The sequence below is a fragment of the Ambystoma mexicanum genome, chromosome 2q, assembly GCF_040938575.1.
Source record: "Ambystoma mexicanum isolate Mex_15411 chromosome 2q, UKY_AmexF1_1, whole genome shotgun sequence".
NCBI classification, from domain to species: Eukaryota; Metazoa; Chordata; class Amphibia; order Caudata; family Ambystomatidae; genus Ambystoma; species Ambystoma mexicanum.
Window position 1 is genome coordinate 868,108,901 of NC_090924.1, and position 26,177 is coordinate 868,135,077.

The 26,177-nt window shown below is 47.5% G+C and overlaps 1 protein-coding gene across 1 annotated transcript in view; it reads left to right on the plus strand.

Moving 5' to 3' along the window:
- ODAD2 (outer dynein arm docking complex subunit 2) overlaps positions 1–26,177 on the plus strand; it is a 1,183,909-nt gene that overhangs the window by 195,944 nt on the left and 961,788 nt on the right. Inside the window, exon 4 of the mRNA XM_069648108.1 lies at positions 7,950–8,145. Within this exon, the coding sequence (XP_069504209.1) occupies positions 7,950–8,145 (196 nt within the window). The remainder of the gene's footprint in view (positions 1–7,949; positions 8,146–26,177) is intronic.

The following is a 26,177-nucleotide window of genomic DNA, read 5'->3' on the forward strand; positions in this document are numbered from 1 at the left end:
GGTTTTCATGCGTATTATCCAGGCAGCCAGGAAACCCTCGACCAGATCTCAGTACAAGAGTAGATGGCTCAGGTTCTGTCATTGGTGTTTGGAGAAGAAGTTGGATCCAAGGATGGCCACGGTTGACACGGTGCTGTCCTTCATGTCCTCCCTAGCAGAGTCAGGGGTTCATGTTCTGTCATGCAGGACTTATCTCTCATCGGTTTCCGCTTATCTTTCTACAGAACAGAGTTCTTATTCCCTGACTAACCCAGTGGCTCATTTTGCTGGCTTGACACGCCTCTACCCTCCAGTTCATAATCTGCACCCGCCGTGGGACCTAAATGTGGTCCTCAAGGCATTGTGCCATAAACCCTTTGAACCAATGGCTACGGTGGACCTCAAGTACTTGTCCTGGAAAGTGTCCTTTTTGGTCGCTGTTACGTCAGCAAGGAGAGTGAGTGAGCTCCAGGCATTGCTGGTGGAGCCTCCTTTCTTGGTCTTTCACAAGGACAAGGTAGTCCTTCGGACAAACCCGGCATTTCTGCTGAAGGTTATGACCGAATTCCATCTGAATCAGTCGATTTCCCTATCAGTCTTTTTTCCGAACCCTGCCTCTGAAGCTGAGAGGGTTCTACACTGTCTTGATGTCCGAAGAGCTCTTAAGTTCTACCACCTGGACAGGACTTCCGAGCTTAGGAGTTCTTCTCAACTTTTTGTGACCTTCAGTAACCCTCAGGGCAAGCAGGCGTCTAAGGCAACTATTTCTCGGTGGATCGCCGCCTGCATCACGGAGTCTTTCACTGTCCAAGGGCTGAAACCTCCTAAGGGTATTCATGCACACCTGGTGCGGGGCAAGGCAGCCGCGGTTGCTTTTCAGAAATATGTCCCCTGGAAGTCCATCGCTAGGGCAGCTACTTGGGCCTCCCCATCTGCTTTCTGTAAGCATTATTGTCTCGACATGAGCTCGAGGGCTGACGCTCAGTTTGGTCAAGCTGTGCTGAAGAACCTCTTTCAGTGAGGGGTATTTCCATCCACCCGTAGTTCCTGTAAGGAGTGCTTGGGAATCTCCCATAAGTATGGAGGAAAGGGGACGGGACATAGGAGTATTACCAGGTTACTCACCGTAGTGACCACCTTACTCCTAGTCCATAGTCCCCTTTCCTCCATACGCCCACCCGCCGTCCCCTCTAATAAGGTTCCTCTGTTATTGCTAATGGGTCTTTGACCTGGCGATAGAAAAGGACTGATTGGCGATTCGTGGGGCGGAGCCAAGATGGGCGGAGTTACGGCCGCGTGCGGGGCCCCGCGCAAGAAAGAGAGGAGGGACACATTTTTGGAAAAAATGTGGATGTTTTTTACAAAGTGCTCCGGTCCCGTCCCACAGGACGGAGAGATGTCCCATAAGTATGGAGGAAAGGTGACTATGGACTAGGAGTAAGGTGGTCACTACAGTGAGTAACCTGGTAAATCTCACAAATGTCAAATTTAGAATCTTTTTATAGCAAATTATCGAAATCGCAGAAGTGGAGAAAGAACAGGAGGCTGAGCCTTTACATTTAGAGAGTTTGGGAGTAGAATCACCAGAAGAGTGTGCTGAGACAGTCACCTGGTCTGGTGCAATCAGGGAAGAACGGTACCATAGACTCTGCCAACATCTGGGGTAATAGACAGGACGGGGTCCAATCAAGTGGTGGGTCAAAGCAAGAAGAGAGGATATAGCGAGGACGAGGAGAGGGAGAGATCAAAGTCCCTCCAAACACCCAGCCCACCAGCCCATGTTCATATAGAGGTCTTGTGTACTGTGCTTGGTGATCTCTAGCCCCATACTCATGGTTGCTGAGATTTGGGAATTGGCACTATGAAACCCCTGGAAGAGGAACAAAAGGAGACACTGAACAAAGAGGAAGATATTGGACATTCAACATTGTCACAAGAGATGCAGGGGACACTTACCTACCCCAAATTGCGAGGGACTGATCCCCCACCAACAGGGATTTCTGGAAGGTTGTCTGAACCTTTTTAACCCATGAACTACCTTATGTTTCCTTTCTTCCGCCAACCCAAGGAAAAGCCACCAAACATTTTGTTTTGAGCACCCTTTCTTGTGTTGTTCATATTAAAACTCTTTTTAAACTGTGACATTTGGCTTGTGTGTCTCATTGATTCCCTCTCTGTTTTGTAACAGAACCCAGTCACCCTGAAGTGTTCCTGAGTTTCGGGTCATTGAGCCTGACAAGTGGGGTGAGGCCAAGTGGATGTGTTAATGTCTGACGAGCATGGCCGGAATGTGCTAGTGGGAGAGAGGTGAACTCCTTGTGGTTTGTGATGCATACTATTGCCTGTACAACAGCAATGAGTAGTAGTAGAGTGGGCGATGGAGGAAGCTCTCAGGCAGACTTTGGAGGAAGTTGTGGGAGGGATGACTTCAAAGTATGGAGAAGGCTTTGGGAGTGTTGCTGGTGTAAGTGGCGATGGTAGTAGAGGCAGTAATAGTGGTAGCTGCCTACATCTAGCAGGAGGTGGTTGCTGGGAAGCAGCAGAGGCCCCCTTGGCACTAACAACGAATATAGATAAGAGGATGGGGTGACTACATTGATGAAGAATGTGCAAGCATGTAGAGGTGGAAGTTCCTTGTTGGTTGTTGAAGAAGTGCTGCCTCTGAGGAGGGAGATGTTCATTTTGCTGTGGAGGAGAAAGTGGTATCTTAAGTAGAGGAGGAAGAGGTAGTGCTAAGCCAGAGTTACTTTCTCTTGTGATCGGCGCAAGGCCAGGATGGGTTTCCCATGATTTCACTTGATGAAAAATCCTGCACATGAGACTTCTTCACCCTGCCGGAGAGGGAGACCATGCACGGTGAAGAGTGGGTTGCGCTGCTTCCTCCTCTTCTACCCTCTACAAGAAAGCAGTTCAATAAGTTGAACAAATTCAAGCAGTGTGCATATGGAAAGATGGTCCTACATAAACACATTCATTTGTGGCACCACTGCTACTTAAGTAGGCTGCAGATGTGTGGATATGGTCTCTGTCAGCATTCCTTGTGACCATGACAATTCACCATATCATCAAGCACTTTGCCAAAGCACAGGCCACTACCCCTACTGCTAACCTATGCTTGGCTTATGCTAGGTGCAGTGATCAGGGCTTTGTTGCATCACGGCCCCTTTTGGAGGACTTTGTGGTGTGAGCCATAGTCTGGGATCATCTATAATACCATCTAGTCACTTTTTGTCTGCATTGTCAAGTGCGAGGCAGTGATAGCAACAACAATCGTTAACAATAATTACTGAGATCAACAATCAAAAAACAGCTGGTTCCACCCAAAATCTGACTCACCAGAAAAGGCATCTGGAGCCTTCTCAGTTGAAGCCGGAAATCTCAGGATCTCCCTCCCCACCCACACTTGCGACCTGACCGACCACCTTACTTTCAGGAAAGCAGTGAAACCTTGACAGTTCCAATACAGAGGGGGTCATTACAAGTTTGGAGGTAGCCATGCCGCTATTAGCTATTAGTGGCATGGCTATCCCCTTACCGGGTACCCGATACCGGGTACGGGTTCTTTGAATGAGGAATTACCTGGCCATTCCAACCTTGGAGGGCCCGGTAATTCTTCATTCAAGGAACCCGGACCCGGTACATCCCCATTCCCATTCGAGCCCCCATAGGGCTCAATGGGAATGGGGAGGGTGCTAACAATGGGCCCGTTATCAACCTGGTCTGCGCGCGGGACCTTCTAAGGATGCCTGGTTTTACCAGGCATCCTTAGCGGGTCCCGTGAGCAGAACTCGTAGTGTGGTGGTAAGGGGTTGACGGCTCCGGCATCTTTACCGGCGCCGTTAACCCCTTACCGCCACACTCGTAATGACCCCCAGTGTCCTCCTCTCCCGGTTTCGCCACACTTGGTCAATGCCATATCACTAACATACCTACATACCTTTAGGTGAAGGTTGCACTTTACAAGTAAATGAACAAATAAACAATTCTATTTTTTTTTAATGGTGCTTCAGAAAAGGAAGTGTCCTCTAAATGAATGTCTTAACCTTGTTGAGTGGTTGAACTTCTCTTTGGGGAGCCATACAACTGTTTGTAGTTTGCCTATCTTCTGGGAGAGAACCAGAAAATAAATTCAGGAAGTGCCTCTGCTTTCTGGAAGAGGCATAACAAATATTAAGAATGTCGTTGCCGGAGAGGCATTAGTATTTTTAATGGAATATCTCGGTAAGTATGAAAGAAGAATAACCATTCTCAGGGGGTTGCTCTGCTTTGTGGGAAAGGTGTAGAAATGTCCGAAAGACTGGCTCTGCTCTTTGGGAGCGCTGTTAATGTTTATCTGGGAGCTATGCTCGGAGAGCTATCTTCTGTGAAATATCCTCTGAGCCTACATGGGGTGCTAAATGTCACCCTACAAAATATCAGTGATTAAGCAGAGCTTTGTCATTCTCTCATGATTCATCATCGCATTGCTACCATTATAATTGTCGCCCTGACTATACAACATCCCAGTTCCAGGCAAGAAGTAATTATATTCCCAGTAGTTGGCACATCCACTCTCCTGTTGATGTGGTTTGAACAGATTATTATTATTATTATTGTATTTATTGAATGCGGACCTAGCTTCAAGAAGCAACAGAGCGCTTTACAGAGGTATACAACGGTACAGATGCATAAAGAAGCGCTTTTCATAGGTAACAGAACAGATATACAGCGGGGGGTCGGACACAGAGGGGCACAGAGGAGCAGTACAGCTGTACCGGGTGGCGGTGAGGAGAGTGGCAGCGGCATCTAGCGAGTCATGTGGTGTGAGGGGCAATGTGATGGCCTAGGTGTTGAGGGAGAGAGATTGTTTGAAGAGATGGGTCTTGAGTTTTTTTCTGAATTTTAGGAGGGTAGGGGGGAATCTGATGCTGACGGGGAGGAGGTGCCGTAGTCTTGGGGCATAGGCATAGAAGGCTTGTTTTCTGGTCCTTTAATCTTTGCAGCAAAAGATTCTAAGTCTGCACATGTCCTGGCTTCTGGTTGTGCGCTGTCCACCGGAGATGCTGAGTTTCTCTGCAAGGTATCTCAGTGATTTGAGGGTGACTGCTTTATAGATGATGGAGCAAGACTTGAAGGTGATTTGTGCGTTCAGTGGGATGGTGGTGGCTGCGTGTAGGACACATCTCAGGGTGTACCAAGGAGGACGACGGGAAGCCTTCAAAGAGTGCATTGCACCCATCCAGGTGGGATAGGAATAGAGCTGATGCGAAGCTGTGTCAGTTTTCTTAGCCGAGGGACTTGATGCAGGAGGTGAGCTCAGGTGTGAAGCTCTGAGTTCATGGTTGATTGCCAGGTCTGCATGTCTGGGGGTTTGTGTGTTGTTGGTGAGGAGTAGGAATTCGGTCTTGGAGGGGTTGTGCTTCAAGTAAGCACTGGACATCTGAGACTGGATCAGCGAGAGCCAGGTTTAGAGCCTATCGACTACCTTGATGGAGGTGATCTTGAGGTATAGCTGTTTGTCGTCAGTGTATTGGTGGATCCGAATGTGGATGATGTTTGTGGTTAGGAGGGCTCCCAGCGGCTCCATATAGATTGAAGATCACTGGGGAGACAAGTTCATCTGAACAAACTGCGGGCGGGTGGCGAGGTAGGACTTGAACCAGCGTAGGACAAGGTTGGTGATCCCCATGCGCGACGATTCAGCGTATCTTACAATAGTTTGTCAGGATGTGGTGCCAATTTATTTTTAATGTCAGTTGTTCAGTAGGAAACTCATGTAGGCTTTTACTCAGGCAGACTCGATATCCATGGAAGCACAAAGTAATATTTTGCAGGGATGGCAGCTTACGATCTCAATGGTCAATAAAACTTATAGCTAGCCACACAGACTACTTGGTGAACACATCATGCTGTATACCATCATCCCTTCCAAGCTGGCATCTGTTGAACAGATATGCATCCCTTATCAATGTAGCTATTGTCTGTGAGAAACCAGAAGGTGTCTCACCCACTAGTCCCTGGGGATCTGTCATCCAGGTGGCCAGGACATGGCCAACGCTTTTGGATCCAGTTCCTGGGGGTGGACCAATGCAGGAGGATCACCTGGGTGAGGGGTCTTCGGGGAGTGAGACACCAGATGGTGAGACACGGTATCCCCTTCCCTGTAACATCTTTACCCCATCATACCCGGTAGGATATTTAGGAACTCTACCCCCCTCTTTCACAATACAAACCCTTTCTCATGGACAGCCTGCTATGAGAGAAAATAGACTAACACCCGAGCCGTATAGCTGACGTGTCCCAGTACAATGGTCAGGCAAGGTCAGGCAATTACCGACCATCACACACGTCTGACTTCATTAAGCTTCCCCCAGGATAAAAGGCAGAGCACGAGAGCACACTCTGAAGACAGCCGGTGAGTTGGGGAGGCTGATATAAGACCAGTCTGTGTTGAAGCCAAGGTTGCAAGCATCAACATTGTATGGTATGGCAGGTGAAGAAATGTACATTGTTAAAACATGTGCGATAATAGACGCAAGAAATGTTGAACTGCTGATGAGTGACTGAACTTTAAAAACGACATACAATACAATACCTTTCGACAGAGTGGTCCGGCACTGAGTGGGCGCTTAATCGTAGGTCTCTGTAAGGTATCCTGCTGAGAAGTGGTGAAAGTGAGAAAAAGGTCAAGAAGAGAACAAGTAATTGTGAATCGAAGTGGTCCTGCGATGAGTCAAGCAAAACCCTGCGCACAGTCGAAAGTCTTCGATTTTGATGAAGTAGCGGAATTTGGTCCGAGCCCGGCAGAGGGAGACCAATTCAAGTTTTTGTGTCAAAGTGGGTCTGAGCCCGGCAGAGGGGGACCCGGGATGAACAGTAAAGCAGCCGAGAAGTTTTATAAGTGAAATCCTAAGATAAAAGGAATTTTAATGTTTGTCATGTTTCATCAAGCCCTCTGAAATAAGAGACTTTGAATGGCAAAGAGACTTTGGCACAGAAGGCCCTGATGTTGACATTTTGATTTGCACCTTCGTGCTAGAGAGATCAGAGAGTGTGCTAAGCTCGAGTGTGCCGCATTGTCCTGTGCTGAAAACGCGGGGAAGGGGAGCCAATGGCTTGAATTTCCTGATATATCATTTCTTGAACACTTTTCTTTTTCATAACATTGTTTCCCACACTATTTGTATTTAGAAGTAAGGATTGGCAATAGGTTTATTAGTATACGCCCTTTTATTTAGACGGACTCGACTAGGACTGCGTTATTATTATTTGATGGTCGTCGCTTGCTCCCATCTTTAGATTTAGTATTACATAGGCGTTTTCAAACCCAAATGAAGTTCAATAAACACCCTTGAACTGGGATCACTTGTGTCTGTCTCACTGTTTGATACCATGCCTTCCTTATAGGGCCCATTGATGTGTGTTGTAGGCTCAGGCATACTGAGAAATTCTGGCTCAGGTAAGAGCGTGTCTCCCTGTTCTGCTTGATCACGTGAAGCAGCCATCTCAGAACCAGTGCAGAATGTAGAAGAGGCAGGTTCTGTATGGTGACAAACTAGGCAATAATCCAGAGGTTTAAACATTGCTTGAACTTGTGTGAGCAATACAAGTAATCAAATATCTCTTTTGGAGATGCAATGTTGCAGCTTCTCAAGATTAATTTGTTGTTACTATTAAACCTCTTTTTGCAATATTTACTTTCTGCTCTGTTAATAAAGCCATACAGGTTAAATTGCAAGGAGCCTTTGTGTGTTTTTGTGTGTGTGTAAATGTGTGTGTGTGTGTGTGTGTTTTCTACTTGCATTCATCTTTATTTTCGTTTTTAAGATCGTAAACTTTTCCTTGATTTTTGAGTAAATGACAATTGTCATGTTTCATAGAAATCTAATAGCAGAAATGCACTGTCCAGCTAGTTATGTTACAAACCTCATTGTGTTGAAAACTTCAGACAAAAAGTTATATGTTTGTAAAAGGAATGTTTCTGTTAACAGTCAATAGAGACCCTATAGCAAAAATTATTGGACCAGCATTTGCTACTGTTGAAGGGGAGGATATGTCCATGCTGCGACTACTGGATACAATGAAGCAAGACGACGATCCCGAAGCAGAGATTAAAATGAAAATGTTTCTTCTCCTTCAACAATTGGATATGCAACTCCTAAACAGTTCTTTAAAGCAAACATCAAAGTAAGTTTTTATACTACTTATCTATCACTTACATTTTAGGATGTTAAAAAATATGTACTCGCTGCATCTTTGTAAAAATAGTGTAGAAATTCTCAATATCTTAAAATCATCTTTGTAAATGTAGTCGCACAATACCTTCGCTCTGCCTTCATCTGAGGTCATGTTTTCAGATATCATGTGCATGCATGCCAAATTGCCTGCATAAGTTGTACGTGACGGCACTAATATGCATAAATGTCAGCTGACTCAGCAAAATTAAGGACTGACTCCAGGCCTATAGTCTTTAAGAAACAGGTTTCTGTGGTGGATTATAGTTTTATTTATTTTAGTATTTGGAAGCAGATCACTCACCCATGGCCATCTTGGTGCTGATTAAACCCCACTTGATGTACATTTGTCAGCAAGATCTTGGAAAAAGATGTGATGCTTTATTGTATTTCCTCATCTCCTATCACAACCTGCAATACTTGTTATCCCCTTCTCTCCCACCTTTCATACAGCTTGTAAACCATACTGATCCAGTGTTTCCAGACAGAAATTACTCCTACATGAGCTCTTATGCTGTAAATTTGGGAACATCCAACTTCAGATGGTGTATGAGCCCACATATTAGCTCCCGCCCGTTTCTCCTTGTCATGATTGTACTTACGAAAAAGTTTTAGCTGAGATCCTTAATTTCCACTTAGTGCTGGTGTATGCATTAGCAATGCCTTGCCTTCCCTGTTAACAATTGGTATTCTTTGGAATTTAGTTCTACTGTGCTCCCAGCACCTCTTGGTGATTCCCTTTTCCCGTACACAGAACAGAAGCTCTGACCCAAATACATAAAAAATAAAAAATGTTACTCCCAACATCATTACTCTCTTTGCTTGGGTTGAGACCTTGTATTTTTTTTTTTTTTTTACAGTAAGTGTACATCAGATCTTGTGTTATGTTCTGTTATGCCTGAAGTCTTGCAATGTAGAGCTTACACCACAAGTGGCCTCTTGGTGCCGAGATTTGGAACAGGGTGGTTTGTAATATGTGAAGAATGAATCTAAAATAGCAGTTGAGAAGGATTAAGTATTTCCTTTAACTTTATCCATGTTCAAAAGTTGTTGTGAAACTTCTGTTTCGAGTTCTTTCCTAAAACCGTTGAAGGCAGAAGTTTCCTTGAGCTAGTGGGGTTGAAGTCTGGATATGGTGAACCGGAAAATTGAAGGATCTTTTACCAAGTGGGCCTAACACATTTGGATTCAATCATGTGCAAACAAGCAGAGGACCAGAGTGTCATATTATGTATTGTGACAAAGTTCCCTGCTTGACTCTGATGGTATAAGAAGAGGGGACTATGGGGGATGGGTATGACTGCGTGCTAAATGATGTGGGACACAGGCGTAGTGTGTGGGAGAATACACTTACCTTGTCACATGGTAGGGACCCATCACTGGGCACCACCAACAGGCTCTGTCCCTTTAGGGACTCCAAAATATACAGGAAAAATACTGTGGGCAGCATACCTTATGGAGACAAGTAATCCAAGTTGACACTTACTGGGCTTCAGTTAGTGAGTATCATGTTCTGGGAAGCCTGCCTGTTAACACATGAATTTGTGAACGAGAAAGACTTGCAAAGAGCACAATTCCGCTCCATGCGGCTGGCAGCAGTAATGAGCGAACATCAAATCCAAGATCGCACCATCCCCAGACATTGCATCGGATCATAGGCCTATGAGGGAGAAGGGCCAAGCAAGCCACGCAGGCAGACGACAACCTGGCATTTCAACAAACCAGTCACATTTGCTAATGTTGACATACACTTCTGGAAAGGTCAGAGTGTACATGTCTGGCCTGACCTGCACAAGCCCCTACAAAGGGGAAGGAAATTGGCAGGAGTGTGTGGAGCTCAGGAGGGAGCAGAGGTGCAAAGAAGAAGGGTCGGAGGAGTTGAGAGAAGGCAATTGGTGTGTAGTAACCAGAAGGCAAGGTCATCTGGAGGAGGCAATAGAAGGTGACTTGGAGGGACAAGAGAGGAGGTTGGAAATATCAGGAGAAGGTGATAAAACATTGGTCAGAGGAGATGAGATGTGAGGGAGAGACAGTGAGACATCAGGAGCAGGTGGTAAAGCAACAGGAGAAGGTGGCAAGATTTCAAGGAGAGGTGGTGAGACAGGAGGAGGTGTCAAAGAAACAGGAGCAGGTGGCGAGAGAGGAGAATGAAGAAATGGGGCAAAGTCCCCTGCCTCAATTTGTCAGTGGATGCTGAAGTTAATGAGGGCCAAACTACCTGATGCTGGTGACTGTGGGAGGTGTGGGGATGATCCCCACCCCCCCCGGCTACACTCACCATGTCACCACCAGAAGACAGTGGTTCACCACATGCTTTTTGTGCCACCTGCTGTCCTCCAGAAATATAAAGTACAATCTTTCCTATACTTGTTATCAATATTAAGGACACCATGGATACTTTAAATCTGCCCACTAGACTAGGCATTCTCTTCCGTTGCATTGCATGTCAACTTGCAAGAGAAATCTGTGATAGAGCTCACTGCCACTGTATAGACGCAGGTAGGATCCAGGAGGAATAACAGAAAGAGAAAATAGAGTGGAGGAGTGCCAGCCCCAGGAAGCAATGGTCTCCCACACAGTAGCACATGCACACAGGCACCCATCGCACAATACACTCAAGATGGCGGGCCAGCATGTGGAAGGCTCTGTCATCCTAGCACAGAGCATCTGCTCAGGAAATTTGAAAACACCTGACCAAAACAAACATTTGAATGTGTATTAATCCTGAACTTGATTTTCTCCTTATGGATTGCTCCTTTGGGCCCTGAACGTGATTTTCTCCTTATGGATTGCTCCTTTGGGCCCTGAACTTGATTTGCTCCTTATGGATTACTCCTTTTGGGCACTGAACTTCATTTCCTCCTTATGGATGGCTCCTTTGGGCCCTGAACTTGATTTGCTCCTTATGGATGGCTCCTTTTGGGTACTGAACTTCATTTTCTCCTTATGGATTGTCCCTTTGGATTGGATATTTCTTGGTTTGTTTTCCTACAATACAAAGACTCACATGCAGATCCTACATTTTTCCCCCGTCAATGGGGGCGAGGACCCATCTATATAAAGTTGTGCTCATTAGGGGATAATGTTGAAGTTTGAAGTCAAATCCCAGTCTGAGCATAGGTGAATTTAATGAAGGCTGGAGAGTAGCAGAGAGACATGAGCAAGGAGAGCTGGTGTAAGGAAAGTTGGAGCGAGGAGAGTGGAAGAAAGGGTTGGATAAAAGGCAGTGGAGAGGTAAGAAGGAGAAGGAAGAGTTATGTTGATTTGTTATGTTATGTTGATTTATACAGTGCACCGCTGACATTTGCATGGTCTCCAGGTGCTCACGTGGCTCTGTAAGAATGTGTGTGTTGTTGGTTAGTGAGGGAAGAATGATAGGATAAAGGTTGGGCTCTTCTGTTGAATCTTGCAGAACCAGGAGAATCTGGAATCTGTGCTTGTCTGCTTTCTGGGTGTGCTTTGTTATATGCACTGGACTTGTGTCGGGAGGGGTAACGTCCAGTGTCTGGGTTGTTTGTTGTTTGCGGTTGTTGTTTCTTGCAGCGGGTATTTGTCTTGTGTGTTTTTGTGTGTAGTGTGGCTATCCCTTTGGGCATGTTTGGTACGTGGGAGGAGTGCATTGGAGGAGAATGGAACAGGTGGTTGTTAGTAAAGTTAGTAGATTTGGCTCAGGGTGTGGAGGTTTGTCTGTTCCACGTTTCATACTGTTCCATGTTTTTTTTTGTTTGGTACAACATACAACAAACCAAACAAAAAGACAGGTTTTACCATAACATTGAAAATATGTGTTCACAATCTTGTGGGCTTCACGTGGATCTATATCATATACCATGTTCACCCCTTCCCCGGTCTTCCTCATGTCTCGTAGCGTGGGCCGTCTCCAATGCGTGGTTATCGCGTCCATAATCTTGCACTCCTTCGCCCTCTCTGAAGCGCTTTGAAACACACTGTGTATAGGCGCTATATAAATAAATGATCATATCCTATAATATCTCTGCCCCCTCATCAACATTATTTGGTGGGCCTAAATTTTCACTTTCATCAGGTCGCTACACCAGGCCTCCAAATTGGGGCCCTCTGCTTTTTTTCCCCCACCATCACTATCCTGTGTTTCGCTAGTATGCAGATCAGGTCTTTCATTTTAGTGAGGTGTACTTCGTCCCTCCTGCCCCTCGGGTACAGCCCCAGCAAGCAGAACTCTGGGGGCTAGGCTTGTATCCGGATGCCCCCTCTTTCCACTCTCTGCATAACCCTCCCCCAGAACCTTCCAATTATTGGGCATGTCCAAAACATTTGCATCATGTCCGCCCCCTCTTGTGCGCATCTCGGGCAAGTGTGATTCTGTCCCCAAGCCATACAGGATAGTCTCTGTGGGGTCATGTACGCCCTGTGTTGTGACATATAATTGGGTTAACCTGAACCTGGCATTTCTGGAGACTCTCTTGGTGTATTGCAGTGCTCTATTCCATTCTTAGGATCTCCCTACGTCCATCTCCCATTGCTCTCTCACCCGTAGCTACGGCCTAGTGCAGCTGCCCAGGAGCAAGTCATATAATCTAGAAATCATATGTCCCCCTTCTGCCACATCATACATAGGCCCTCATTACAAGGTTGGCGGAATGGATTTACTGGCACCGGTAATGGTGCCGGTAAACCCATTCCGCCCTATTACGTGGTCTCCTTGCGGGACCCGCAATGGGTGCCTTGTAAAATCAGGCGTCCTTACCGGGTCCCGCGAGGAGACCAGGGAGCTAACAACGGGCCCGTTATAAACAGGCCCGTTGTTGGCTCCTTCCCCATTCCCATTGAGCCCTATGGGGGCTCGAATGGGAATGCGGATGGACCGGGTCGGGGTTCCTCGGACGAGGAATTACCGGGTCCGCCAAGGTTGGGATGGCCTGGTAAATCCTCATTTGAGGAACCCGGGCCCGGTATGCGGTAAGGAGGCAACCATGCCGCTAAATTCCTCAACCCTCAAAAAACTCAGCCCCGAATACTCAGCATTCAACATAGACAATAATATTATTACCGTCGCCAAGGAGGTTAAAACTCTGGGTTTCTATCTGGACTCCACTCTCCTTCAGCAAGCAGGTCAATGCCTTGACCTCGGCCACGGCATATACATGCAAGTTGATTAGAGCTGGCAAGGCCTTCCTGTCACAGGACAGCTGCATCACCCTAGACAGAGCCCTCATCTTATCCAGGCTGGACTACTGCAACACTCTATATATAGGAGCCAATAAACAAACCATCAAAAAAATCCAACTCCTACAAAATAATGCGCTGAGAGCAGCCTTAGGTATCCCTAAGAGAGAACATATCTCTAATACCAGAAGAGCCAACAACTGGCTCTCCACTCAAGATAAAATAAAACTAAAAACTGCATCCCTCACCCACAAATGCTTGAATAATGCAGCACCCCGTTACCTATCTGACAGATTCACTTTGAAGCCGACCACAAGAATCACCAGACTCGCCAACACCAAATACCTCTGGGTCCCCAGATACAAACGTGCCAAAATCGGAGGCAGCAGCTTCCAGGTCAAGGCAGCACTCCTATGAAACTCGCTACCTTCCCCTCTAAGAATCGATCAAACCTATCCCACGTTCCGCCAGAGCATCACTAGTTGGCTCAAAGATGCCGACATCTAGGCACATACCCACTGACTTTGCCCGCAACTCTCTCCACATTACAGGCACCAGCAGCACCAACTACCTTGTAAATCTAAGCATGCCACAATGTACCTGCATATCTATATCGTAACCTTATTGTGCCCACATGTAACCAATCGGCACTTGCACACAAATGTATGCTCATGTTGTAACCAAGCTTTGAATATCCTTATGCCTTGCGCCTGAATACCCTCGGGTCTGGAGCGCACTAAAAATAATAAACTAAACTAAACTAAACTAAACCATGGTTACCTCCAACCTCATAATGAGGGTAATAATGTCTAATGTTGCGTTGGTCTCCACCAGTTCCTCTGGGCCCACCCACCTCTTTCTAATCCTTCTGGTCATACCCAGATATAGTAAAAATTGGCCTTCATGTTTGTCATATTCATCTACTAGTGTTTTGAAACTCAATATTTTACCTTCTTGTAACAGGTCTCCGATTGTGGCTATCCCTTTGCTTTCCCAGTTCCGCCTGTATTGTCCCACTGCCTCCTGTTATTCTCCTATGACTCCAGTTAGAGGAATATGCCCAGAGCAGGGGTCTGGCACTCCCAGGCACTTCCGGGCCCTTTTCCATATTTCCTTATCATGTTTCAGCAATGTGGAAGGACTCTCTAAGGTGGGTTGCTTGACCCACAAGACTTCCTTCAAAAAGTGTTGCCTTATTCTAGGCTGCAATATTAGGGTTTCCTGTGTGGCGTATTCTCCCAACCAGTTGACTATGAATTGTAGTTGTCCTGCTAAGTAGTAGCATTCAAAGTCACGTACCTTCATCCCTTCCTCAGAGTAGTCCCTCTGCATTGTGTTCAGTGCGATTCTGTTTCTCCTGCTACCCCCACAGGAATTCTCTCACCATCGAATTCAGCTGGCGAAAAAAGGTAGTCGGTATGTTATAGGATATTTACAAAGTAATACAGAGGTCATGGGAGCGCAACCATCTTTAGGTGGGCTGCGCTACCTGGTCTACCTGGTACCCCCAGTGGCAGTCCACGTATAAGGAGACCAGATGTGTTACCCCGTCTATCCGGATACCAGCTTCAGCATATTCTTTCCTTAGGGACACTGCCAGCGGTTGTAATGCGAGTATGTACAGCATCGGTGACAACGGGCAACCCTGCCTGGTACCTCTGCCCACCCTCCATGCCTCAGAGTTTGTCTTCCCGTCTTAACCCTTGCCATGGGGGCTATATATATTAATTTCACCCACTTTAAGAAACTCTTGCCAAACCCAAAGTGCGCTAAGGTCGTCAACAGCCAGTCCCATCTGACCGTGTTGAAGGCCATCACTGAGTCCATTGAGGCCACTGCACAGTCTACATCTAGCAGGTTTGTGCTATCTAGAACATGATGCAGTCTCCTTAGGTTCCAGGCAGTGTTGGGCCCCGGGATATACCCTGTCTGGTCCTCATGGACCAATTCACCAATTACTTTCTTGTACCTACCCGGCAGCACTGTTGTCAATATTTTGCAATCCTGGTTTACCTTATGCGAGACTTCTTTATGATCCGCAGTCCTGTGGGGGTTTACCCGGTTTAAGGATGGATACTATAACTGCCTCTCGCCAATTTCCCTAGTTTGTATGCCTCTTCAAAGACCGTCAGCAGTCTGGGCACCTGTATGTCAACATAGACTTTGTAGAACTCTTCCGGGAGCCCTTCAGGCCTGGGTGCTTTGGCAGTCGGGAGTTCTCTTATCACTCCTCCTATCTCCTCCGGAAACAGTGGTGCGTCAAGCATGTCAGACTGTTCCGCTGTCAGCTTGGGTAAGTCGATTTGGGATATGACATCTGCCGCGCTGTTGTCTCCCTCAACAGTGACCGCAGAGTATAGAGATTCATAAAAACTTGAGAACACTGCCTTGATCCCATGTTGGGTCCTGACTAACTCTCCATTTGGATCAGTTATAACACTGATCATGTCCGTATGTTCCTGGCTCTTACACAACCATGCTAACAGTCTCTCATCCTTGTCTCCCTCCTTGTGCAACCTTTTGGTGTATGTTACATAGTCCATAGTCCATAGCCCAGCCGGTCCCATTCCTTCATGCATTTCTGCCGCAACTCCAGCAGTTTCCTTACTTCCCCAGATGTCTCGGATGACTTGCTTTCGGCACGTTCTATTTTGTTTTCAGTGTCCCCAAGAGCCTTCTGTATCTCCCTCTTGAGGCCCCCTGTTTTCTCTATTGCTGCTCCCCTTATAACTGCCTTGAATGCGTCCCATTGTGAGCTCATCTCTTCTATGCTATCTGTGTTAGTGTCGAAGTAATCATCCATCTGAACCCTCAGGTATTCAGGAAATGCCTCTTCTTGCAGGGCTTCTGACCTCAGCCGCCAGGTGGGTATCTTGGGTCTCCAGGTAGTGTTTAGCCATATTGCCATAAGCGGCGTGTTGTCAGAGAGAACCCTAAATTTTAGGTGTGCAAATTCTCCCATGGTTTCCTTCCCTGTGAAAAGGTAGTCTATCCTCGTGTGTACGGCGTGTGGGGCTGAAAAGAATGAGTAACCTTGTTTTCCCCATTTGTTTCCCTCCGCATGTCTACAAGTCTCATATCCTGCAAAAGGGAGCCCAAAACCAGAGCTGGTGATGCGGGTTTAGTAAATCTGTTGTCAGACCTATCCAAGCTGAGATTTAGGGTACAATTAAAGTCAGTGCCTTAAGTGGCACTACAAATCGAGCCGGGGCTCATCGAGGGGGCGTGGCCTAACAACGGGGGTCTTCATGGCCCGTTAGGCCACGCCCCCTTGACGAGCCCTGGCTCAATGGGCTACTGGCACCCCTGCCAGGCAGCCTTTGTAGAGATTAGCACCCTCTCTCCAATGGGGGAGAGGGTGCTGATCTCTGCATTTATTTTGTATAGGCTTGCCTGGCAGGGGACAGCGCCTCGCCTATTCATCCTTAATGGTGATGCTGCCCCTCGCCAGCTGGGGAGGGGCAGCGTCACCATTAAGGCTGAAAGGGTGAGGCCACTGGAAGCAGAGGCCTTTTTCCTAAAGACTGAAACTCGCGCGAATCTGCGGGAGCTTCAGTATTTAGAAAGCAAGGCCTCTGCTTCCAGCGGCCTCACGTTTTCTCCATAATGGTGGCGCCGGCCCACGTGCATCACTTGATTAAAGGGATGCCTCGCAGGTGCGGCGCCACCATTATAGCTAAAAGGCATTTTTTTCTGAAGCCTGAAGCTCTCGCTCATGAGCGAGAGCTTCAGGCTGTAGAAAAAAAAGCCTTTTCGTGTTGTTGCCGGGGTGCCAGGGGAGATTAGTGGGCCCCGGCAGGGCCCCGCCTCAAAACGAAATTTCGGAGCCTGCCGGGGCCCAGCCCTGGCAGGCCCCGGCCCACTTAAAGCCCTGATTAAAGTTTCCGCCCCAGACTGATGTGGCCTCTCTATATGAGGAAAGTCTCGAGTACAGTGATTTAAAGAACACAGAGGCATCATGTTTCAAAGCATATGTGTTTACAAAACAGACCTCTCTGCTGTCCCACAAACCGTGCACCACCACCATTTTGCCCTTGTCATCATGCTTAACTTTGAATAGTTGGAAGGGGGCCGCCAGAGCGATCCAGGTGAGCACACCCCTGGCGTACGTGGAGAAAGGTGACCCATATAGCTTGCCTCCCAATTTCTTGGGTATAGCAATTTGCTTACCAGCCGTTAAATGCGTTTCTTGCAACATCGCCACCTGTATGCCTCTTCTCACCAAGTATGTGTGTATACGTATTCATGTAATTGAGGCCCCTTATGTTCCAGGTAATTATATTCACTCCCCTGTCCATAGTCATGGGTGCGTGGAGTCAGGCCTCTTGGTTCCCACTGCCCTAGGCCCTCCTGCGCCTCTGTCCCTAATAGGGTTTCTCGCGTCAGGCCAGGGTTTACCTACCTACCTTGTCGGACACCTTCCCCATGCGTGTTTTCCTTCTCCTCTCATCCGGGGTCCACCCTCTGCTCTTTTGTACACATTGCCCACCAGTATACGGCTTGCTATAGTCTAACATGTCAAAGAACACAACATAACCCCCCCGTCCCTTGTTTGCTCATTTTGCCCTTCTACCCTACCATTGTCCCCATCAAGGCAACTTGGTAACAAACCACACAACAGAACAATGTCCCAGCATTAAGTCCACCGCTAAGGCCCAGCCACTTCTCTCGCACCTGTCACCCCCCCTCCTGGGTCACGTGCAGCAGCTCATGCCTCAGAACTGGCATCTGAAACTTCAACCCGGGTTTGTGATATCTGCTTGATGCTGCAGTCGCTTAAGGTTCCCCCCGTCTCTGTATCTCACTCTTGGGAGCTCCCGCTTATACTCCCCAAATGTCTCTGGCACTTATGTGGGCAGCCCTCTCGTGAAAAAAGGAGAGGCTAATGAGCTGCACATTCCAGTCGTTTCAGAGCCCTCCTGCTATGAGTCATCATTGTTCCTATTCGGGAGTTGTGCTAGGCCCTTTGTGTCCATCTAGGAATGTGCCGCCACCTGGTTTTCAAAGAAGTGAGATCTCCCTCTATGTATTTCACCTTAGCGGGGTAAATCAGCATATAGCATATGTTCGCTCTACGCAGTAGTTCTTTAGTTGCTCCAAATAGTTCTCTTCGCCTCTGGACCAAAACAGTCTAGTCAGGGTAGATTGCCAGCTTCGAGGATCCTCATGATGGTCCCCCCTTCCCTTGAGAAACTTAGGATCCGTTCCCTATCCTTATAATTCAAGACTTTCGCTATCAGCGGTCTTGGGGGTGCGCCCGCAGTGGTTTCTTTGCCAGTGATCTATGCACCCTTTCGACAGTGAATCCCTCAGTCAATGTACCTCCTGCAGTAACATGTTCTCAACATTTGTTGTGGGGTCTTGGCTCTGTGCCCCCTCAGGAAGACCCAGTATCTTGATGTTATTCCTTCGTGCCCTTCCTTCTGTGTCTTCTGCCTGGTGTTCTAGGGTCTTTACCCTATCCAATAGTTTTGCCGCCCGGGCCTGAGCACTGGCGATATTTCCTGTATTGTCTCGCACTTTTTCTGGCGTGCCCAGGTGGTCGGCCATTATGAAGACCACTTGGCGGAACAATCCGACATCCAGAATCACTGCATCAATCTTGTATTCTAGCGCCAATTTCAATTTTGCTGTTGCCGCCTGTATTGGGCCTCTATCCTGCACAGCCACTTGTGGTGTTGTAGCTGTGATTCTCCCCCCCCCCTATGTCAGACCGTTCCCGTCCTTCTGAGTGTAGACCTCCATGACGGTTTGCCTGGCTTTCCCCTTCTTACTCCTGTCTGGCATCTGAAAGCGGTGTCTAGACCATGCCTGTTCGGCTTGTGGCGGTACAGTGCTGTGGTTCTCGCTCCGCAACTGCACCTAGACACAGCCCCATGGCTACGTGGGCCCCTGCCCGCAGCTCGTCTGTGACTATTTCAGCTAGATCTGCTGTCTACTCTCTCACCCCCCTTCTCAGTCTGTCAAGCCTCAGTTGCGAGTCTCCTAGCTCATTCCTGCCCAAGAAATGTCCGTGGTACTTCCTGTGTTCCTGCTTCACTACTCACGAGCCGCTCTGGTTACCTCCCTTGCCCTCCTTCCACTCCTATCCGGCAGTAGCCTAGTGTGTTACTATAATATTATGTCCAGGGCACTTCTAGCTCGTGCCGCAGTGTGGAGGGCAGTGCTCTTATTCACCCCCCAGGCCTTCCCTCTGCACCAGTGTTCAAAGGGGGTGCTCACCTCCTCACCCCGACAGCTTTGATGGTCCCTGTCACCCCCACAGCCGGCGGGGAGTACGTCCGACGTGCACCAAAGGCCGCACAATCTCTGCACCTTCTTCCTCACAATGCCCACCCAGGCTCCCCGGCCAGACAAAGAAGGAGGTTGCGTCTGGTCTCGCCACCGGTGCCTCCGGAGGTGAGTGTAGCTCCGGATGCAGAGGGGTGCACTCACTGCGCACTCAGCCGCAGACTGCGTCTTCTCAGGCCGCCGTCCTTGCTCTTCCAATGTTTCAGAGCTGATCAGTGTTTGGGTATTCCTCACTCCCTGACTGGCAGCTCCCTAGCTCGTGTCTGCTCCCGCCCTCCGTGGGCAACGCTATCGCCTCACAGGCCCTCCGTGGGTTGATGTTGTTTCGGGTGGGGGTCCTGATTTGCACCTCGGATGGGGATCCACTCCTATCTGTCCCTCTCCTATCTGTCCCTCTTTTCCATCTTCAGCCGGGGATGGCTCCTCAGCCGGGTCTCAGCAGCCACCGAGCCGCCAGATCCCCCGCAGCTGCAGGGTCTGATAATCCAAGTCCGGCTGGCATCTCCTCTGTCGGGCCGCAACTCTTGGGACACTGCACCAGTCTTTCGCCTCTTTGCTGCCGTACTCAGCCTCCGATTTTCTCTGGAAAGTCGCCTAGCTAATACTCTCTGATGTTAGCTTCCCGAATTGTGTGTGAATGCCACTGGTCATTAATTCAGCACCCGCTGCAGGATCATTCAATCGGATCGAAGCAGGAGCTCATACAAGTTGCGTCCTCACCACATGAGTTCAGGGCACGCCCCTGTAATGTCCCATGTGTGCCTTGAATACGTGTTGTGATTTGTGGGGTGCCCGTTCTCATGCTTTTCTTAGTGAATTGAAAAGCCACGTTTTCAGTCTTTTTCTAAAGATTAGGTTATCTTCCGTTGTTCTTATCTCCTTAAGTATTGAGTTCTATAGTTTGGCCATCAAACGGGATGTAAACGGCGCGAAGTGCGTTCTTTCAGCTCGGTTAGTGAGGAACGATTCAAGCAGAGTTTTTGTATGCCGGATTCCTCCAGTCTCTGGATTCGTGTTGTGTGTCTGTGTCAAAGGCAGCTGATATGTCTTGCAGTATGAAGGCTGATCGGTTGCTGTTGTCTACATTTATTTTTAGGTCGTCGCACAGGGGTAGCAGTGCTGATTCAGCTCCTCTCATGGGCCTGAAGCCTACTTGGAGTGGTTGAGTATTCCATTGATTTCCACATGGTTGACTATATTGTAGATCTGGTTCTCTCGCTAGGTAGGTTTGATATGGGTCTGTAGTTGGTGGGGTCCGCTGCATCTCCTGTTTTGTTCTTTAGGAGAGGTTTGATGTATGCTGAATTGTAAGTTTTAGGTACTATTCCTGTGTTTAGGGATAGGTTCATTAGTATCTGAAAGTATAATGCTGGCGTTCTGTGGTTGAGAATTTTTTTGAAGATGTCTGCAAGTCATGGTCTGCTGTGGGATCCGGCAAGGTTTGTGTCCTTTAATAGTTTGTTGAAGATTTTGAAACAATGGGAGGTGCCAGAATACAGTGGCCCATCTCGCTCCACTGCGGAGCGCACATCTGAAAACATGACCCAAGGTGTTGATCCAGATGGCTGAAAAGGGGCCAGACTTGCAATGAGAATTGCAAGTGACCGGAGGGTTTAGAATTGCTCAGTGATAAAAGGAGGGGCAGCGGCCCATTGAGAACACTCTAGCTAGACAGGCGGATTAAGCGGTGGAGCGGCTGACACATTTTGAAACCAAGGGAGTGCATGGAACGTACACAGATGCCAGAGGACGCTCAAAACATTACGGAAAGGCACCAAGGCAGCGAAACATTAACCAGTAAATGGGACCAGTGTACTAACAAAGAAAGAAGAGGTTGCGATCGTAGTCCAGATATACCACACACCGGGAGAAAAAGAAGACTTGGACATGCCAATGACCAGAAAAGACCTATGCCAACTACTGAGTGACATTTCAAAAGAAATTCAAAATAGTATGGTGCTACCAACCTGCGTGGCGATGTGGGTGGGAAAGTTGGAAGGGACACCTGTAACAGCCATTGTTGGGGTTGGGGTTGGACATAAAAGGTTTTTTATAGTTAAAAAGGTTGATGGTCTTGGCAGGCGTTGTAAAGGGACACAAGAAAAGACGAGTGGGCTGGTTGGAGGCAACAGTTCGCCCTGTTGCATTTCAGCAGGCAAGGAACAGGGGATAAATTCACAAAATTAATGTCGAAGATGAACATACTCTCCTGCAATTTCCAGGGATGAAATGCGGCATGTAATAGAATGGACCTCATTACAAGGTTGCCGGTCCAGTAACAACGGTACCGGTAAGCTTGCCGGTACCGTTGTCACCGAACTGGCAAACTATGAGTTCTGCTCGCGGGTGCCTTACCGCCCCCCAGGACTGACCTGCTGGGCGGACCGGCACCTGCGAGCAGACCATGTTGGATGCAACGGCACCATTCCAAATGGTGCTGGTGTATCCGGCCTCCCCATTCCCATTAAGCCCTATGGGGCTCGAATGGGATTGGGGAGCATTTTTTACCGGTGCCCGGGAATGGGCAATTACCAAGTCCGGCGGGCCGTAATGACTCTGTAATTTCCCAATTCCCGGGCTACGGTAAAAAAATTACTCCGGCGGCAGCCGTGCTGGTAAAACTGGCACGGCTACCGCCGTAATTGTAATGAGGCCCAATGTCTGTATTCGGATGCCTACGATAAATAAAGGCAGGGGTAGTCCTGCTTCAAGAAACACACACTTCAATACCTAGCCACTAGCAGGAACAAAACAGGGGGAACAGCGATATTATTCCATAGGGAGTCGACATTCCAGTTAACAGGGCTATGTAGAGACAAAGGGGGGGAAGAGTTAATATGGTAAAAGGGAAGTGGTTCAGAAATGTGACATTCTGTTTGCTGTATGCCCCAAATGAGTATCAGCATCACTTCTTGAAAGTCCTACTGGCTATACTGGCAGCCTTTATAGAGGGAGACATGATTTTGGGTGGGGACTTCAATATGCCTTCAGACCCTAGTGGAAAAATCACCATGCCCCTCCCAATCTAACGTCAGGAATGTATTATCCTTGACAAAAGATCTCAGGGACCTTGGTTTGATTGAAATTTTGAGGTTTCTGTCCCCAGGGAATTAGATTATACGCATTTCTCTCAGGTGCAGCATAGTTTCTTGCTGATAGACTTGTTGGTCTCAGCCAGCCTGGTACCCTACAAAGAGAAAATGGGGATTGGCAGTAGTGTGCTGCTGGATCACGCACCAGTTGAGGTCACACTTAGGACAACCTGATTGACACCCACAAAGCAACGCCCCTGGAAACTGTACAACCACATCCTTAAAGACCTGACCCTACGAGAGGGCATTGCATTGGTCACCTCGCACTATTTCATTGAGAACATGTCACCAGACATGGATCCTGGAATAGTCTGGGATAGATACAAAGTGACTGATAAGCAGGCGGTGGCATATGTAAGAAACCTGAGGTTATTCTTCCAGATAGATCTCAAGAATCCCTTATTCAGGTGGCCAGGGAAGGGTTGGCACTCTCAGATTCCAACCCTAGGGGTGGACTAACGAAGGAGGATCACCTGGGTAGAGGAGCCCAGGGTTATGCTTGGAGGAATACCCCAGGAGAGAGGCAGTATTCTACCAGGGACAAAGTCCCTGAAGCTTTTTTTGGTTATTCTGCATCCACCTCCCTTGCAACCAAAGAAGCTCCCTTAATAAAATCCTGCCACCCCGACAAATCTGGTAGACCAACTAGGAACCCCATTACCCTAAATAACTACAACTCCCAGAATCATAGTTTTCCTATTTTCTGCCCGAACACTTCCAACCATTCTTCTCCACATCCCTATGATTATTCTTTCAAACACACAATCTACCTTGACAAAACCCTACCAATCCCGTCCTTCTGATTGCCATTTTCCGAACTCTCAAACAGCATTGACAATACATTACCATTCCCACAATTCCCCCTGTTCCTTTCACGATAATAATCCCGGTCAGTCCCATATATTAAACAAACCCTATCCATCTCATCCTTCTGAGTTAACAAACCAACCCCAGTCTTATAATACCTTTTTCCCAATCTTACATTGTAGGATACTCAGATACTGTAGCCCCCCCCCCTTTTCCGACACAAACACTAGACAGAAGACAACGTCCAAGCCTTTTTACCTGACATGTCCCAAACCAAGGGCCAGGCAGAGTCGGGCAATTAACCAGAATATATATATCTCCTATCGCCTATCTCTCTCTATCTCTATCTCTATCTCTCTCTCACACTTCAAGATGAGGCGAAAGACGGCGCATACCGAGAGGGTGACAAGGAGAGAAGCGATCTTGCTCTTTCCAACCAAGGTCCGTGAAACCACTGCTGCTGGAAACCTAAGACAGAAAACAATAGCCAGCGTGTATTGCAGCAGATGTCAACGGTACACAACTCCGCTGATTACCAAGCCGGGGAGAGGCGCTTGTCTTGGAGGTACCAACCTTGACTCCATAGGGAAGGAAAGCCAGGCGGTTCATCACAGGTGGTGAGTTGAGGGGAGAGTCGATAAGAAACCGAACTATGTTGAACGAGAAGTAGCCAACCGCTAATTTGAACTTTGAAAGGTTTAAAGGAACTATTGAGGAAAGAGGGGGAAAGCCAGCAACAGAGGTGTCCAGCACCATGTGGGTGCTCACGCAGAAAACTCTGGCCGATCACCCAATGGTAGAGACTACCGTAACCAGACGGCCCTGGGAAGAGGTGAAGAGAGGTCAAAGTGGTGATTCAGGGGTCTTGTAAAATCCTCTGTACCATTGAAAGTCTTTGACCGATAGATGATTATGAAGCTAAGGGAAATGAATCCCGCATGGTGAAATCAGTATATGAACAGTGTGTTCTGTAAAAGTTGGCAAGAGTGAACCCGGCAGAGGGAAGCCGACACAAAGGGTCAAAGTCTGAAAAACTGTTTAAAAAGACATTAAGACTTGTGAATGTAAGAAGTATTGGAAGACCAGGGGAAGTGAATTGTCCCCCTTGTCAAGTGGGCCAGAGCCCGGTCGAGGGACATACAGGGGTGAAAAGTCCTCACCCAAAGTCCATTTTGAAAAGAACTCTTTGTTGGTTTATTTGTTGTTGAATACATCAGACCCTCGAAGGCAACAGATTTTTTATTGAAAAGAGACTTAACCATCGAAGAACCTGATAGCTGGAATGGAACTATCGTCTCGTGCTGGGAAAGCTTGAGCATGTGCTGTGCTCCAAGGTCCCACCTTGTCCATGCTGAAAACGTGGGGAAGGGAGACCCCCTGGCAACCACATACTAACTTATTATTTGTGAACACTTCTTTCTTTATTGAAAACCCTATCCCACAGTCTTTCTGTAATTAGTTGGAAGGATTTGCCAATCGTTTCTTTTTTTTAGTATAGCCTTTTTATTTTGACACAACGCCACAAGGACTGCCTTATTTTCATTTGATGGTCGAAGCTTGCTCCCATCTTAGATTTAGGTTAGGTGTTAGGCGTTTTTTCCCCCCTTCATTTACAGTTTAATAAACACCCTTGAACTGTGATCACATGTGTCTGTCTTTACTTGTTGCCACCATGAGTTCCTTACACATATAACAAACAAAGGGAGCAGGAGAGAGTAAGGTTGGAGGAAGAAGTTCAAATCATGGAAGCAGAGCATTAAAAGAGGGGTCTACAAAGTCCCTTCGAGAATTGCACCTAGTTAGAGCTAAATTGGACGCCCACCTAGCAGATAAAACATTGCAGGCCTTTCTTAGAACAAAACAGACGTGTTATAATTAGGGAAATAAGGCCAATCATATGTTAGTGTATTGTAAGGGTGCAGAAGGAGGAGACTGAAACACAGGTGGCATGGTGTCCACATAAACTTGTATTATACTAGCAATAAAGAGAAAACCTACCTCTCCCTAATTCTAAGAGGGGTTTCCATACCTCAACTGAAATAATAAGGATTCAGTGAGGATGTCTATATAAATCAAGATTCCACCATCCTGTGTAAAAACCTACTTTGAATGGATTGTGTCCTCCCATGTATTCCTCATCTTTTGATATTTCCTTTCCAGCTTCAGCTGCTTTGGAATTTGTTTTGCCTTGACAGAGGGCGCTGTGCACTGGTCCTGTCGACTCGATGTCACTCGAGGGCCTTCGTCCGATGGTCGACCAAAGTCATCACCTGTATATGTAGCACGAACAGTGCTCGTTGGCTTCAGTTCCATTTTCTGATGGAGCATTTCCCTTCCAGAGAATTACATCACGCTTCGGTTCTTCCAATTTAAATCTAAATGTCTTCAAGGTCGGCTCATTCAACACCTAAAACGGGGTTAAAAATGTTTCAAGACTGTGGGGCATAAATGTCGATTACCGATCCCCACCGCGTATGCCTATGGTGCCTGGGCACAGAGCATGACGGACTGTGATTCCGGTCAGGCAGTGACCGATAAGGCTCTAAGGGAGCTTAAAGGTAAATTAGTGGTGGGTAGAATCTCTTCAAAATCTCCTTCAATTTAAAAAAATGTTGATCCAACGAGTTGAGAGATTCTCTTCAATGGAAGA